This window comes from Lepidochelys kempii, chromosome 10 (genome assembly GCF_965140285.1).
Source record: "Lepidochelys kempii isolate rLepKem1 chromosome 10, rLepKem1.hap1, whole genome shotgun sequence".
In the NCBI taxonomy this organism is placed as follows: Eukaryota; Metazoa; Chordata; order Testudines; family Cheloniidae; genus Lepidochelys; species Lepidochelys kempii.
In genome coordinates, this window is record NC_136389.1 from 357,248 (window position 1) to 374,859 (window position 17,612).

Consider the following 17,612-nt stretch of genomic DNA (forward strand, 5'->3'; position numbering starts at 1 on the left):
AGGAACATTATAAATAGCAGGAAAACTAGTTTTCCCCACTGTCCCAAGTATCAGCAGATTACTGCTAATGGTTCCATTCAGTTCAGCATTCACTTGACACAATGAAAGGGAACACTGTGTAATGAGACAGCTAATGTTACATATGCTACCTGAAACTTGTGAGCTCTGCAACTGGCTCCATGTGTCTGTGGACTCTTAACACTCGGAAACTTAGCTTTGGAGGCAGACATCAGGAGGAACATTGGGTCATCCCCTCCTAATAGAGCAACTCAAGGAAGTGGGCAGGGAAACCAAGTGGATTTGGGAATGGAGAGCTCAGAGAATCACAAGCTGCCCCACAAACACCATTGAAATAGCTTAAGTAATTTGGCTCAAAGGGGTTAGTTTACTCCTCCCAGCTACATTAGAAAGTTACACATCCATTCCAGCTATCAATAATAGGACTCAGGGAAAGGCAATGGCTGAGTGACATTGCTTCCTCAAATGCCACAAGAGATCCAACTTTTGGGCAAGCTGGTAGGTATACTGTTTAGATTGTGCCTATGCAGTGGTGATGTAGCTATGTTCGTCCCAGGATACTAGAGAGACAAGATGGGTGTGGTAATATCTTTAATGGACCTACTTCTGTTGGTCAGAGAGACAAGCTTCCGAGTTTACACAGAACTCTTCTTCAGGTTGTGACTGTTATTGTTCTACTGAACTTAGCCCATTTTAAGTTTTATTTAAAACAAAAGTTGAAGAGTTTAGTAAACTACAATTAGAATCTACAGAAGCCAGAATGGAAATGAGCTTGAACAGAAATCCAAATCAGCAACGAAATGGCAAAAAATGAATGAACTGTTCAGAAAGGAATCTAAATACTTTACATAACACTCATGCCCACAGCCCTTGGAAGCCTAAGGTAAGGCTGTTTTCCTTACTAATTCCTCAAGATGTAGTCCAAGTCCTGGGCTATGTACATTCATTGTAGGCCTTATTTTGGGAAGGTTCCTGTATGGACTTTGCAAACACAAGGGTGGTAGGTTAGTTGCATTTGAGGGGTGTTCTGAAACAGATGGCCTTTCAGAATGCTCAGAGTTGTTTCTTCCAAAGTAGGAAATAATTACAAAGCAGGGTATATGCTAAGTTCACTTCATGGGAAATATCTCATAGTGTGAGATTCAAGAGTCAGTCTATATACTTATCACTGTGTAATGCTGGCTCATAGAGGAGCACATTTTATGCTATTTTACAGCTGTGATACATGGCAGCAAAATCTTCATTTATCAAACTTTACTGCCATAGCTCAGTATTACTAGCATGTCACTTTTGGAGAAAGTCAATAATGTAGAATACCTGTCACTGGGGAAGATTTTAGTACCTTTGGAAAAACTACTTTCAAGTTTTAGTTGCTATTGTTTCTTGTTCTATCCTATTTAGGCAAATTGCGTCCTCCATGAAGAGGATACTAGATAAAAAAACCCACCAGAAAAGAAAGAAAAACTGGAAAAGTCAGATCAGCTGGGGCTGCTCCCAACACATGTTTTTTTCTGGTTTGTAAACCCCCACTATTAATAAAGATTCTGGTAATCTGGTGGGTAATGCAGAATTAAATACAATGGCCCTTACATAACTGTACTGATAGAAGTTTTTTTTTTTTTTTTTTTAAAAGATGTCATGACAACGATTCTTGTGCTTTCCCCTTCACAGCAGCATGGATCAGAGCCATCTAAATATTTGTCAATATGTAATTCTGGGTGACCTTCATTATCGTTTCAATGGAACAACAAGATGTTGAAGGTTAAATCAGACACAGTTTAGCAGATTATGGATTTGAGGCTAAACTGGCTTGAAAAATCCATCTGTCGAGAGGACAGACCCCAAGAAACAGTTCTGACTCAACATTCAAGTACTTTTCAACCCAAAAGGATTAAAAAAACAACAACCCACAACCCTCACGTCCCCAATACTCTGTTAACAGTATGTATATTAAATGGAAACTTCAAAAATCTCTCCTGTTGCACCTGTCCACAGTCCCTACCCCACTACTCACATCCTCTTTTCTGACATGCTCTTTAGTTTAGAACATCCCTGTCCAACAGTTGCACCAACAGGCAAGTTTATGTAGTTATGATTCGAATAAATCCTCTCCCAAAACTAAGGGCTTGTCTACATTGCCCGCTGGATCAATGGGCAGCGATCGATCCAGCGGGGGTTGATTTATCGCATTTAGTCTAGACGTATAAATAGACGACCAAGCACTCTCCCTTGACTCCGGTACTCCACCAGGGCGAGAGGCGCAGGCAGAGTTGACGGGAGAGCGTCAGCCATCGACTTACTGCAGTGACGACACCGTGGTAAGTAGATCTAAGTACGTCGACTTCAGCTATGTTATTTACGTAGCTGAAGCTGCGTAACTTAGATCGATCTCCCCCCCCAAGTGTAGACCAGGCCTTATTCCTGCATTTTGAGGTTAGCTCAAGTCTGGTAAGGACAACTCTCCCATCCCAAACCTCCACTGGCCAATGCACAGTGGAACAAAACTCTGTTAATTTCTGGGGATTCTTTCACTCACTTTCCTTTCAAAATGACTTTACTTGGCATCAGAGAGAGCTTCCAACTGTGCATTTTCAGCCACGCAACAGGACTATACTTGTTCTTGGTTTTTAACTAACTCTTACTGTTCTAATCTCATGCTACTTCCCACTGGGCTCATTCTTTCTAGTACACAACTCCCTTCTGTGCATCAAGACTCTGGGTGAGCATTTGAGACACAGCAGCGTTCTTCAGAGTCCCTCTACCAAGCCTGTGAATTTCACTGGAGAGAGTATAAATGCTGGCATCTCTCAAATGTCTGAATAACCAAGAGTTGCACTGTACTTGTTCTGGACTAGTCCCTCCTCTTTAGACGCCCACACTGTTTGGTTTGGTATTCTACACATTTTCTATTAGCCTAGTATCCAGTCAAACTCTGGGCCCTTCTGAAGCATGTTATTGCAGAAGGGTCACTGAAGTCCCTTGTAAAGATATGCATTATGGTCAGTAATTCCAGTTTTTGCTTTATTATTTTTATCTTGGTGGTGCACATATCCCAGCCCTGAGGAGCTTACAAACTAAGACAACAAGCAAATGATGAACAATGAGGGATAAGGATGCAATTAAAATACACACACACTTATTGCTTAAATACCACACCGACATATAACTTATCAGCTTTTCCATTTCTTTCAGGCAGCATGGCAAAAGTGAGTTTTGAAGAGGGGAGGGCAGTGGGCTTACACATGCGTTCAGGAACAGTGATCCATATGTAGGATTTTATAGTTTTACATGTTCACTTTTTATTTTTGGCTGCATTAACTTCTTATAGGGTTTAAAATATGTTTCTCTGAATTGCGATAAAATACATTTCAGCAGAAATTAGCCATTTCACTAGCGATGAAACAAAAAAAGTTTTAAAATACTCTAAAGCTTTATGAAATAAGTCTGATTACTTGTACCTTACGTACCTACTGTGGGTATCCATACACAAAAATGCTGCTTTCCAAACTGCTGCTGTGCCCAACCAAGAAATGAGTTGTGGACAGCATGAAAAGCAGTAGTAACCAGCAGCAGACAGTAGTTTACTGTAAACAACGTGAGCAGGATACAATTGACATTGGAAGTTCCAGATAGGTCTTAGGGGGCTTTTTTCAGTGTTTATTTTTTAAAGCTGACTCTTGAAAAGCTGTGCTAAGTTTTACTTTGGTTGTTTTCAATTTAAACCAATAAAAATGATAAATGAGTGGTAAACTTTTCTGTATAAAGATGACTAGTTTTACTACTAACCAATTATTAGTGTTTCCATTTCACCAACCATAGTGTAAAATGTACAGTGCACGCTGAGTGGAGGAACAGTGCAATTCATTTTCCATTTGGTCAGGGCCAACTATGATTCAGTCATGTCACACACTGTCTTCCCTAACTATTATCCCTGAAAGTCAACAGATCACACAAGCAAGATCTCATGCCTATAACGTCTCTGTCAATTAGGTCATGCAGAAGAGCGAGAATTACAAGGAACCCTGAAAGCTGCGAGCTTGCACAATACATTGTAAGTAAGGGACTTAATCTAATGGGAAGACTTTTATAGCTTATTGCATATGACAATACTTTTCAGACAGAATATATCATTCACATTCCTGGCTGTTGAGAATTCTGTATCCTGACTCAGATAAGCACGGAAAACATCCATCATCTACACTGGTGGCAGAATCGAAGTCTATCTACTGTCTGATAACCCAAATATGCATATTCTCAAAAGGAAGCACTCACTAAGAAGTCAGATAACAGTATGGAAGACACGGAGAATACTAAGTAGCACATTTAAAGTTCTTGTTTTGTAATGTGTGAGAGTCATACTGACAATTAGAGTTACTTTAACTGGTACAGTTTATTTTCTCATGCACAACGAAAAGGGAACCATTACCGACCTTGAGGAGAGATGGCAAGCAGATTACACGCTATGCTCAACCTTCTTTTGAATAATATCCAAGTCTAATTGCTTTGACTAACATCTTTCATTTCCTCCCTCCCATGCCCAGCATCTTACCTTTGCTTTTTCACTGGGCTCGCTGGTTGTGCCGTAGGGGGTATTATGTAGCTCCTTCGAGACAACACACAGAAATTCAGCCTGATCTTCATTTCCATAGTTATAGGAAGAACCAATACTGACCAACTGAAAGAGGAGAGAAAGGCTTAGCGGTATTTCCGCACAAAACAATTGGTATAATTTTTCCGCAACTTTGGCTTTAACACTCCTTAAGGCGTTGGCTGTATTTTGAGCATGAGCTCCCACTTTAATGCAAATAGATGCCAACTTCTGATGTCAGGGTTAATGCAGCTGTTCCATTTAAAAGTCTATGAGTCTACTAGTGTAAGGGTAGCATTGCCAATAGCACCCTGAGTGCTAAGGCAAAATCCTACAGAGGCAGTCAGTGGGGAGAAGCCACCTGTTCCCACTGCATCTCAGACACCTGAACACTACCCCCTTTCCTCCAAAAGTTATTTAAAAAAAATCTGCATGTGGCGTGATAGTGTGGGTGGGATTTAGACAAGCAAGGAACGCATGCAGAGAACACTCTGCCCTGAAGAGACACCTGCTATTTTACTCTCAGAATGACCCTATGTTTCTATTTGGAATTTACAAAGATATTTAGAGCAGGAGGCAAAAGTTAGCATTTGACTGAAAAAACAAGACAAACAGTATGGTGGGACTCAAGGACCAACTTTCCAAATTCATATGTATTGTTACAGGGAAGTTGGTTAAGGTAGCATTACAAGTAAAAGTTATATGCTTGAAATGAAATGTTGCTTATTTACAAACTGCTAGAAGCCTTAAAACTGAATGAGGACAATTTATCTCAAAGTGCAGTCTGCTCTGCTGGTGACATTTTCTTCTGCGCTGTGGAACTACCTAAGGTAAAAGGATTTACTCAACAAGCCTTAACCAGCTGTTGAATGAAATCAGATCCAGGTATTTTTTTTTGTAAAATACATTTCTAAATTACAGATAAAATGACATGTGTGGTACTGTTATGCAGCTACTGCTGACAAAAATAAGACGAGCAAAGCTGTCTGGTGCACAGACCCTCTATATTAGGGGTGGGCAAACTTTTTGGCACGAGGGCCACATATGGGTAGGGAAATTGTATGGCAGGCCATGAATGCTCATGAAATTGGGGGTTGGGGTGTGGGAGGGGGTGAGGGCTCCGACTGGAAGTGTGGGCTCTGGGGTGGGGCCAGAAATGAGGAGTTCAGGGTGTGGGAGGGAACTCTGGGCTGGGGTGCAGGCTCTGGCTGGGCATGTGGGCTCTGGGGTGGGGCTGGGGATTGGGAGTGCAGGAGGGTGCTCCAGGCTGGGACCGAGGGGTTTGGAGGGCGGGAGGGGGATCAAGGCTGGGGCAGGGGAGGGGGTCAGAGGGACAGGCTCTAGGCAGTGCTCACCTCAAGCAGCTCCTGGAAGCAGTGGCATGTCCCCCCCTCTGGCTCCTTACCAGAGGTAAGGCCAGGAGGCTCTGCGCACTGCCCCATCCACAGGTGCTGCCCCTGCAGCTCCCATTGGCTGCAGGTCCCAGCCAATGGGAGCTGTGGGTGCTGCGTGCGGAGCCCCCTGGCTGCCCCTATGCGTAGGAGCCAGAGGGGGGACATGCTGCTGCTTCCGGGAGCCGTGTGGAGCCACAGCACGCGCAGAATGGGGCAAACCCCTGACCCTGCTCCCCAGCTGTAGCACCAGAGTGGGGCAAAACCCAGGCCCTGCTCCCTACCGGGAGCTTGAGGGCTGGATTAAAACATCTGAAGGACCGGATGTGGTCCCTGTAGTAAGAGGCCCTGAAACATAAACCTTTGTATCAGAGGCCTGGTCTGAGGCCTAAAGCCTGAACCAAAGTACTTCCAGGCATTGCTAAGTCTGTGAGCCAGAGGCAGGCCCTAATTGCAGAACTTGGCAAGAAAAGGGCCCCTGGAAAGCACGTGCTAATGATATAAGTAGTAATATGAGGAATGTGTGCCAAGATGGCACCTGGACATCCCGATATGAGGACACTTCACAGAAATAAAGAACAGCCAGGTGCATCCCAAAGACAGGGTCAAAAGGACAACATGATGGACAGATCTGTTTGTTTGAACCAACATGATCAAAGGGGGAGACAACACCCTAATGAGTCAAGGGGCTGTACCTCAATACGTCAGTGGTGATGAGTAATCTGTCTTGCAACTGTATAAAAACAGGTCCCGGAGCACATATCTTTGTCCAGCCTAAGGGGCAGTGGAGTGTCCCGCCACTGACTGAGCTGTGTCCATTGCCAGGGGGCACATTTTCGTAGTATGTCCTGTAGAGTCTATAGGAAACCATTACTGTGCTTCGTTTGACAATAAAGCTGGCCGGGTGCCTTCGTACCTTACTAGAGTCTGTGGTCTTTGGGGGTTCTCTTGGGGTCTGCTGAGTCAGCTATCTGCGCAGCGCTGGTGCAGCACACAGAGGGAACACGCACACAACCGACTGTTATCAGCATCGAACAAGAGCAGAGCACCACACCAGTAGCTACCGACAACAGCCCCCGGGCTGTAGTTTGCTCACCCCTGCTCTATATCCACTCTGTGCAGTCATACATTTCACCAAATTCATCAGCCAAACTGCCACAGACATGTACTAACAGCCCTCTGTCCCCAGTTTGCAATATCCCTATTTTCAATCCCAATATGCTAGTAGTTTAGCTATAAGGTACCATTGATCAATTTCCATTTAATTATTAAAGTGCTCCTGGTATATGACCAGGAGCAAAGGTTCAGATTCCTTGCTGTTCAGAGTAACATCATTTGAAACAGCCAAAAAACTATTGGGTTAAAACCAAACAGTTTATTTCCATTAGCTCAGGGGAGCCACAGAGATATTAAAGGACCTGATGGATGCTCCTGCACCCAGTTGGAGATACGTAACAATGGAATTTTGGGCTAGAACATGGTCAGGGCATCAGGAATTAGGCTGTTTACCTGTACAGGTAGGAGAAGGATATAACTGAGCTGAAAGCAGCCCCAACACAGTATTAATGCTAAAAAACAAAGCTTCCTTGTACCCATGTGGAGTGGCAGAACTGAAATATCCATGAGCTATGATACTATGGTAAAGGGGCTGTGTAGGTACCTAGACAGACAAACATAACCAGGGCTTGCAAAATCTTTTACCTGGGACACTGTTTGCAAAAGGTCAACTACATTTAAACAGCAAAGTTATCAGATATGGATTCACCACTGCCCCAAAATTAACCCTTTTATAACTGTCACTTGCCAGGAGTGCTTGTCAGTAACCACCCCGCCACCACACACTCCTGGTGCCTTCATACATCTCAACTATGCATATATAGTCAGAGAATATCCAGTTGACCAGAGCATGAATAAAATTAAACCTGCTAAAAATATGGTGTTACCTTTTCCACCAAAACATTTCTAATGAAGTTACAGAAAACTAGTAATTTAAACACATTCCTGGAACATTTAACAGTGTTAATTTATCTCCACATGTCCAGGCACGCCAGCTTTCCCCAATGAATACTCTGCTACTTATATCAAGAATGTTTAAGTGACTGACAGGGAATCACATAGTAAAACATAAGGCACTTTGATTTTTCAGCCATATAGAATGAACTAAAAAAGTCTGCCCTACCTTGCCTTGGAAAGAGGCTGCCAAGATTAAGAGATGAAATTATAGTCCACTCGCAAGACAATTGAGCATTAAGGAGAGGAAAGAATTCCATATATATTAGTGACCAGTTAACTCTGTTTCCAGTCAAAAGAAGGCACTGTGCACGAGTCTTTGAATTGTAAAGAGTTTTTGGCCCAAACCTCAAAACTGAGCAATAAGAACAGGTAAACTGATGCAAAATGAATACCGTATAACACACACAGAGTAACCACTTTCTCAAACCTGAAAGAATATTTAAAAAACCCTTTATTTTAAATTAACTTAAACAACTTTACTTTGAAAGCACAAAAGCATTAAGTGGCTTGCTGCACATTAAAAGAAGATTAGAGATATCCCAACTTCCCAAAGGATTTAAAAAATAAAATCCAAGTATTCTATTTAGTCCTATAGCCAGCCAATTGTTTTTTTGCAAAAAGACTTCACAATCCCCAGAATAAGAAGGGCCAGCTGTCAGATCAACTAGGTTTACAACTGCAGCAATTATTCTGCCAGTAAAGGGAGAAATACCTCATTGCTCACTGAGGGTCAGCAAAAATAAAGGTACTCTCTGAAAATAGATGTGCCAATTATCAGAGGTGCCTCAACCACCAGGCCCCTGGTTTAATATGGAATGGTGACAGTGAGTTCTCTAGGAGGGCTTTTAAGTCAGTTTTGCTTCCCCTCATGCTTTGAAACAGCCTAAATTTGCTGACCTTCTGGGCATGCTGCTTTTAGTGAGAAGGTAGGCTGATGGTTGGTCAGGGGGGTATTAACCAGCAGGACAGTAGTTTTTATTTTGTTGGTTGTGGTAAGTCTGGATGGGAATCATCATATTACTGATTAGTTTGTATATTTCTAGAGCTTCAAGATACATGCTGTTTGTAATGTTTATTAAACATGGATTCTTTGAAGCTGGCCTGTGTTAAATCCTTGTAAAGTGCTTATACAAGAAAACCTGTGCATATGTCTGCTGCTGAGAATGTGTTGTTTGTATAGCACCAAGAGTGTGCTAAAAACTTAACTCCACAAGGAGTTGTCTGGTCTTGGGAACTCACTGATTTCAAAGCCCTATCCTTCTCAAAAGGAATTTTCCTTCTGCTTGTGCCTTTTCTGGTGTAGACTTATGCACTGTGCTGCTTATGGACATGAACTTGTATTAATGAGAGGTTTCCATCCATTGTTATAATAGCTCAATCCCAAACCACTGCCATCACAAGAGACCTTCTGATTAGATACTAGGTAGGTACACAAACATCCTCAACTGAGAGCAAGAACCTCTGACTCCTATTTATAGTTTCAAAGCAGGGCTCAGACAGTACATATGCACACATGCAGTAGGGAAAGATGCTTCCCCCCACCAATCCTTTAATCTCTGTCAGTACTTACCGTTTTAAAGTCATACTCTTTTATTGCATTGAATAGCTGCATTCACTGCCCATATATACAACCGTTAACCCAGGGGTGGGCAAACTTTTTGGCCCGAGGGCCACATCTGTGTATGGAAATTGTATGGCGGGCCATGAATGCTCACGAAATTTGGGTTGGGGTGCGGGCTCCAGGGTGGGTCCAGAAATGAGGAGCTCAAGGTGCAGGAGGGGGCTCTGCGCTGGGCCAGGGAGTTGAGCCAGGCTCCAGCTGGGGGTGCAGAAGGGGGCTCTGGGCTTGGACCAAGGGGTTCGGAGGGTGGGAGGGGAATCAGGGCAGGGAGTTGGGGCATGGGAGGTGGTCGGGGGTGCCACCTCCGGGCGGCGTTTACCTCAAGCAGCTCCCAGAAGCAGAGGTATGTCCCGGCTTCGGCTCCTATGTGGAGGCACAGCCAGGTGGCTCTGCATGCTGCCCTGTCTGCAGCTCCCACTGGCCATGGTTCCCAGCCATGGGAGCTGCTGGGGCAGCACTTGGGGCCGGGGCAGCGTGCACAGCCCCCTGGCTGTCCCTACGCGTAGGAGGCAGAAGGGGGACATGCCACTGCTTCCGGGAGCGGTTGGGGCAAGCCCCTGACCCCGCTCCATGGCTGGAGAGCCAGAGCAGAGCAAGCCCCAGACTCTACTCCTCAGCGGGAGCTTGAGGGCCGGATTAAAACATCTGATGGGCCACATGCGGCCTGTAGTTTGCCCACCCATGTTTTAACCAACTCTTTTCAGTCAGATTGATCTACAGTGGCCCTAGAAAGTTGCATTGCATAGGTTGCTCCCCAAACTATCAGGGTAGCTCATGAATTGTTGTATACACCAAGATTAATTTATAGGAGAAAGCTCCCCAGGGTTCTGCCTATCAACATTTAAACCGTAGACATTAGGGTAGATTCAATATGCCCATGCACTGTGGCGCAATTGTGATTCTGGGAAATCAGTTAAGGGGAGAGCTGATTAATGGATTTTAAGGGCAGAAAAGACTAAAATGATCATCTAGTCTGACACCCTGCATTACACAGGACATGGACTATTTACCAATTGGTTCCTGCATTAAGCCCATAACTTTTTGTCTGAGCTACAGCATATACTTTAGAAAGACATCCAATCTGGATTTAAAGATTTCAAGTGATGGAGAATCCACAGCATCCCATAGCAAGTTGTTCAATGACAATTGTTAAAATGACAACATTTGGGATTAAAATAAAATGGATTTCTGGCAGTGCAAGATTTAGTTGCGGATCGGTCCTGCTTTGAGCAGGGGGTTGGACTAGATGACCTCCTAGGGTCCCTTCCAACTCTGATATTCTATGATTCTAAGACAAGACTATGACACTAAAATCTTCTATGGAAAGAAGCATAAAAACTGAAAATTCATAGCTGTTGCTATCTCACAAGTGTTTGTATTAGGACTATTTAAAAAAAGAACATAAGAATGGCTATACTGGGTCAGAGCAATGGTCCATCTAGCCCAGTATCCTATCTTCTGACAATGGCCATTGCCAGGTGCTTTAGAGGGAATGAACAGAACAGGGAATCACCAAGTGATCCATCCCCTGTTGCCCATTCCCACCTTCTGTCAAACAGAGACTAGGGACAATTCAGAGCATGGTTTTGCGTCCCTGCCCATCCTGGCTAATAGCCACTGATGGACCTATCCTCAGTGAATTTATCTAGTTCCTTTTTGAACCCTGTCATGGTCTTGGCCTTCACAACCTCCTCTGGAAAAGAATTCCACAGGTTGACTGTGTTTGTGTGAAGAAATACTTCCTTTTATTTGTTTTAAACCTGCTGACTATTAATTTCATTCTTGTGTTACGAGAAGGAGTAAATAACACTTCTTTACTTTCTCCACACCAGTCATGATTTCATAGACCTCTATCATATCACCCCTTCATTATCTCTTTTCTAAGATGAAAAGTCCAAGTCTTATTAATCTCTCCTCATATGGAAGCCATTCCATACCCCTTATAATTTTTGTTGCCCTTTTCTGAACCTTTTCCAATTCCAATATATCTTTTTTGAGATGGGGCAACCAGATCCACACACAGTATTCAAGATGTGGACGTACCATGGATTTATACAGAGGCAATATGATATTTTCTGTCTTATTATCTATCCCTTTCCTAATGAGTCCCAACATTCAGTTAGCTTTTTTGACTGCCATTGCACACTGAGTGGACGTTTTCAGAGAACTATCCATAATGACTTCAAATTTTGCCTCCTCACTGTTTACGCCTTTTTCCAGATAATTTATGAATATGTTGAACAGCACTGGTCCCAGTACAGACCCCTGGGAAAGACCACTATTTACTTCTCTCCATTCTGAAAACTGACCATTTATTCCTACCTTTTGTTTCCTATCTTTTAACCAGCTACTGATCCATGAGTGGACCTTCCCTCTTATCCCATGACAGATTACTTTGCTTAAGAGCTTTTGGTAAGGGACCTTGTCAAAGGCTTTCTGAAAATCTAAGTACACTATATCCACTGGCTCCCCCTTGTCCACATGCTGGCTGACCCCATCAAAGAATTCTAGTAGATTGGTGAGGCATGATTTCCCTTTACAAAAACCATGTTGACACTTCCACAACAAAACACGTTCATCTGTGTGTCTGACAATTCTGTTCTTTACTGTAGTTTCAACCAATTTGCCTGGTACTGAAGTAGGCTTAATGGCCTGTAATTGCCGGGATCGCCTCTAGAGTCTTTTTTAAAAATTGGTGTCACATTAGCTATCCTCCAGTCATCGGGTACAGAAGCTGATTTAAATGATAGCTTACATACCACAGTTGGTAGTTCTGTAATTTCACATGAGTTCCTTCACAACTCTTGGGTGAATACCATCCGATCCTGGTGACTTATTACAATTTAATTTATCAATTTATTCCAAAATCTCCTCTAACACCACCTCAATCTGGGACAGTTCCTCAGATCTGTCACCTAAAAAGAATGGCTTAGGTTTGGGAATCTCCTTCACATCCTTAGCCATGAAGGCCAATGCAAAGAATTAATTTAGTTTCTCTACAATGGCCTTATCATCCTTGAATGCTCCTTCAGCATCTCAACTGTCTAGTGGCCCCACTAGTTGCTTAGCAGGCTTCCTGCTTCTGATGTGCTTAATTTTTTTGCTGTTACTTTTTGAGTCTTTGGCTAACTGTTCTTCAAATTCTTTTTTGGCCTTCCTAATTATATTTTTACACTTAGAACCATAGAATCATAGAATATCAGGGTTGGAAGGGACCCCAGAAGGTCATCTAGTCCAACCCCCTGCTCAAAGCAGGACCAATTCCCAGTTAAATCATCCCAGCCAGGGCTTTGTCAAGCCTGACCTTAAAAACCTCTAAGGAAGGAGATTCTACCACCTCCCTAGGTAACGCATTCCAGTGTTTCACCACCCTCTTAGTGAAAAAGTTTTTCCTAATATCCAATCTAAACCTCCCCCACTGCAACTTGAGACCATTACTCCTCGTTCTGTCATCTGCTACCATTGAGAACAGTCTAGAGCCATCCTCTTTGGAACCCCCTTTCAGGTAGTTGAAAGCAGCTATCAAATCCCCCCTCATTCTTCTCTTCTGCAGGCTAAACAATCCCAGCTCCCTCAGCCTCTCCTCATAACTCATGTGTTCCAGTCCCCTAATCATTTTTGTTGCCCTTCGCTGGACTCTCTCCAATTTATCCACATCCTTCTTGAAGTGTGGGGCCCAAAACTGGACACAGTACTCCAGATGAGGCCTCACCAATGTCGAATAGAGGGGAACGATCACGTCCCTCGATCTGCTCGCTATGCCCCTACTTATACATCCCAAAATGCCATTGGCCTTCTTGGCAACAAGGGCACACTGCTGACTCATATCCAGCTTCTCGTCCACTGTCACCCCTAGGTCCTTTTCCGCAGAACTGCTGCCTAGCCATTCGGTCCCTAGTCTGTAGCTGTGCATTGGGTTCTTTCGTCCTAAGTGCAGGACCCTGCACTTATCCTTATTGAACCTCATCAGATTTCTTTTGGCCCAATCCTCCAATTTGTCTAGGTCCTTCTGTATCCTATCCCTCCCCTCCAGCGTATCCACCACTCCTCCCAGTTTAGTATCATCCGCAAATTTGCTGAGAGTGCAATCCACACCATCCTCCAGATCATTTATGAAGATATTGAACAAAACCGGCCCCAGGACCGACCCCTGGGGCACTCCACTTGACACCGGCTGCCAACTAGACATGGAGCCATTGATCACTACCCGTTGAGCCCGACAATCTAGCCAGCTTTCTACCCACCTTATAGTGCATTCATCCAGCCCATACTTCCTTAACTTGCTGACAAGAATACTGTGGGAATACTTCACTTGCCAGAGTTTATGCTTCTGTTTTCCTCAATAGGATTTAACTTTCATTTTGTAAGGATGCCTTTTTGCCTCTAGCTGCTTCTTACTTTGCTGTTCAGCCACAGTGGCACTTTTTTGGTCCTCTTACTATGTTTTTTAATTTGGGGTATACGTTTAAATTGAGCCTCTATTATGGTGTCTTTAAAAAGTTTCCATGTAGCTTGCAGAGATTTCACTTTTGGCACTATACTTTTTAATTTCTGTTTAACTAACTCCCTCATTTTTGTGTAGATCCCCTTTATGAAATTAAATACTACCATGCAGGAACTAATTTCCCAGCAGGAACTATGGAAAGCCTTTGGGAAGCTCATGGGGTGAACCACTTAGTTGCCACCCCTTACCATCATCAAACAAATGGCTTGGTGGAGAAATGTAATGGAACTTTGGGGGCCATGATACATAAATTCATAAATGAGCACTCCAATGATTGGGACCTAGTGTTGCAGCAGTTGCTCTTTGCCTACAGAGTTGTACCACATCCTAGTTTAGGAATTTCACCATTTGAACTTGTATATGGCCACGAGGTTAAGGGGCCATTACAGCTGGTGAAGCAGCAATGGGAGGGGTTTACACTTTCTCCAGGAACTAACATTCTGAACTTTGTAACCAACCAACAAAACACCCTCCGAACCTCTTTAGCCCTTGCTAAAGAAAATCTAAAGGATGCTCAAAAAGAGCAAAAAGCCTGCTATGATAAACATGCCAGAGAGCGTTCCTTCAAAGTAGGAGACCAGGTCATGGTCTTAAAGGCGCTCCAGGCACATAAAATGGAAGCGTTGTGGGAAGGGCCATTCACGGTTTCAGAGCATCTGGGAGCTGTTAATTATCTCATAACATTTCCCACCTCCAACCAAAAGCCTAAGGTGTACCATATTAATTCTCTAAAGCCCTTTTATTCTAGCCCAGGGAGGAGATGATGCTGAGTGGCCTGAAGGTGTCTACTACGAAGGGAAAAGTGATGGTGGCGTGGAAGAGGTAAACCTCTCCATGACCCTTGGGCGTACGCAGCGACAGCAGATCCAGGAGCTGTGCACTAGCTATGTGCTGATGTTCTCAGCCACCCCAGGACTGACTGAACGGGCATACCACTCCATTGACACAGGTAATGCTCATCCAATTAGAGCCCAACCTTACCGGGTGTCTCCTCAAGCTAAAATGACTATAGAACGGGAGATCCAGGATATGCTACAGATGGGTGTAATCCGCCCCTCCCGCAGTGCCTGGGCATCTCCAGTGGTTCTAGTTCCCAAACCAGATGGGGAACTATGTTTTTGCATGGACTACCGTAAACTAAATGCTGTAACTCGCCCAGACAACTATCCAATGCCACGCACAGATGAACTATTGGAGAAAGTGGGACAGGCCGAGTTCATCTCTACCTTGGACTTAACCAAGCGGTACTGGCAGGTACCACTAGATGAATCCGCCAAGGAAAGGTCAGCCTTCATCACTCGTCGGGCTGTATGAATTTAATGTGTTCCATTTTGGGCTGTGGAATGCACCCGCCACCTTCCAAAAACTTGTAGGTGGTCTCCTAGCGGGATTAGGAGAATATGCAGTCGCCTACCTTGATGATGTGGCCATATTTTCGGATTCCTGGGCAGAACACCTGGAACATCTACAAAAAGTCTTTGAGCACATAAGGGACGCAGGACTAACTATTAAGGCTAAGAAGTGTCAAATAGGCCTAAACAGAGTGACTTACCTTGGACACCAGGTGGTCAAGAAACCAGCAACCCCCTATAGGCCAAAGTGGATGCTATCCAAAAGTGGCCTGTCCCAAAGTCAAAGAAACAGGTTCAATCCTTCTTAGGCTTGGCCGGTTATTACAGGCAATTTGTACCGCAATACAGCCAAATCGCCGCCCCACTGACAGATCTAACCAAAAAGAAACAGCCAAATGGCGTTCAGTGGACCGAAGAGTGTCAGAAGCGATACTCATGTCTGACCCTGTGCTAAGTGCCCCAGACTTTGACAAACCGTTCCTAGTAACCACAGATGCGTCTGAGCGTGGTGTGGGAGCAGTTTTAATGCAGGAAGGACCGGATCAAGAGTTCCATCCTGTTGTGTTTCTCAGCAAGAAGCTATCTGAGAGGGAAAGCCACTGGTCAATCAGTGAAAAGGAATGTTACACCATTGTCTACGCTCTGGAAAAGCTACTGTGTAAGTATAACATTGTATAAGTATAGCGTTGTATAAGGGGACATGCTGGATACATTGTATATGAGAGGGCATGCCAAAACATGTTACAAAGTATCTGATGGAGCACATGTAGGGACAGTTAGCTTTTGAATGGAGAAGCAATTAAGATAGAGCCAGCACGTCTAAGAAGCAGGCATCAGAACGGAAGGTGTGAAGGGCAATTAGTTAAGTTAACTGGAAGCTGTTAAAGGAGATTGTTAAGGGTGGCAGGTAATTGAAGATAAGTGACTGGTCTCAGGGATCTCCAAGGGTGGTGACTAAAATCTTTTTTCTTCTTTTGTCTGTAACTTCTCTGTAACTTGTACTCCAAAAACTGTATAAATTAAGAGACACAAGCCCCGCTCGGGGGGCTCACTTCTAAATGTATTAGCAGAGCAGCTTTGCTAATAAAACAGAGTGGTCTGATAAATTGTGAGTCTGAGTCAAACTTTGACAATTTGGAGGTTCCACCGAGATGGCAAGCGGCTTCACTGAGGCTGTGTGATCCCTGACTGCCTTGCAGGACGATCGTGGCAGCCGGCGCCTGGACGCTTAGTCCAAGCGATCCTCCACAAGACAGAAAGGTACACAGCAGCAGCGCAGTCTACGCCATTGAACTTGTTGGTTCCCACTCTGTTTGGGTAGGGGTCCTTGGATCCAGCTTCTGGAATCAGACGTCTCAGGTAATTATTATTTTTGTGCTTTAACCGGTTTGAGGACTGTCTTGTCTTTGTGTCTATCCATCTTCCCCGTGGTGTGTGAGTGAATCTGGGAGCCATCTCTGTCCGGAGACTGGCTGACCAAGGGGTCCCCGTCCCCATGGTCTGAATAAGTGGAATCTGCACAGCTGCAGCCGCACCACGCCTTGGGTATAACCCCTGGTGTGAAAGCAAGGGCAGTTGAGGCAGTAGCCTGTGGGCTCCTTTCTGTGTGTTGCACTGGGTACCGCTCTCCTGAGCCCGAATTTCCTTCTTGTGTGAGTGCTGTGTGAAGTCCTCCTGGATGGGTAATCAGAAGTCTAAGGTAGAACAGTTCCCTAAGGGAACTCCAGCTTATTTTATATATTTTAGGAGGAGTCCGGACTCTTGTAGGTTTCTTGAAAAATGGTCCAAATTAGCTCTAGGGAACCCCAAATTACAGTGGCCACTGTTAGGTTCTTGGGACAAGGATCGAGTGGACGCTTTAAAATGCAAACTCGTCCTCCCAAAAACCAAATTGGAGAGAGGAGAAGTAGACTGCTTCATGAAGTGGTGGGAAGAGGCAAATCGTAGACAGACTGAGTCAAAACTCACCTCTCTTAAAAATCCTATCAAAAAACTAACAGTTCAATTGGATGCAGTCTCTCCCATCACTAGTCCGAGCGCTCCCCTTTGCCCAGTCCTGTGCAATGATCCGGATCAAACCCGACCCCCACCATACTCCTGTGCAAATAAGAAATCAGAAAAGGAA

General features: G+C 44.2%; 1 protein-coding gene across 2 annotated transcripts in view; it reads right to left on the reverse strand.

The window, feature by feature from the left end:
• Nucleotides 1-17,612, reverse strand: part of LOC140918024 (BTB/POZ domain-containing protein KCTD5) — a 68,382-nt gene that overhangs the window by 12,076 nt on the left and 38,694 nt on the right. For both annotated transcript variants that reach the window (XM_073361566.2, XM_073361567.2), the window contains exon 5: nucleotides 4,568-4,693. In XM_073361566.2, coding sequence (XP_073217667.1) covers nucleotides 4,568-4,693 — 126 coding nt within the window. The remainder of the gene's footprint in view (nucleotides 1-4,567; nucleotides 4,694-17,612) is intronic.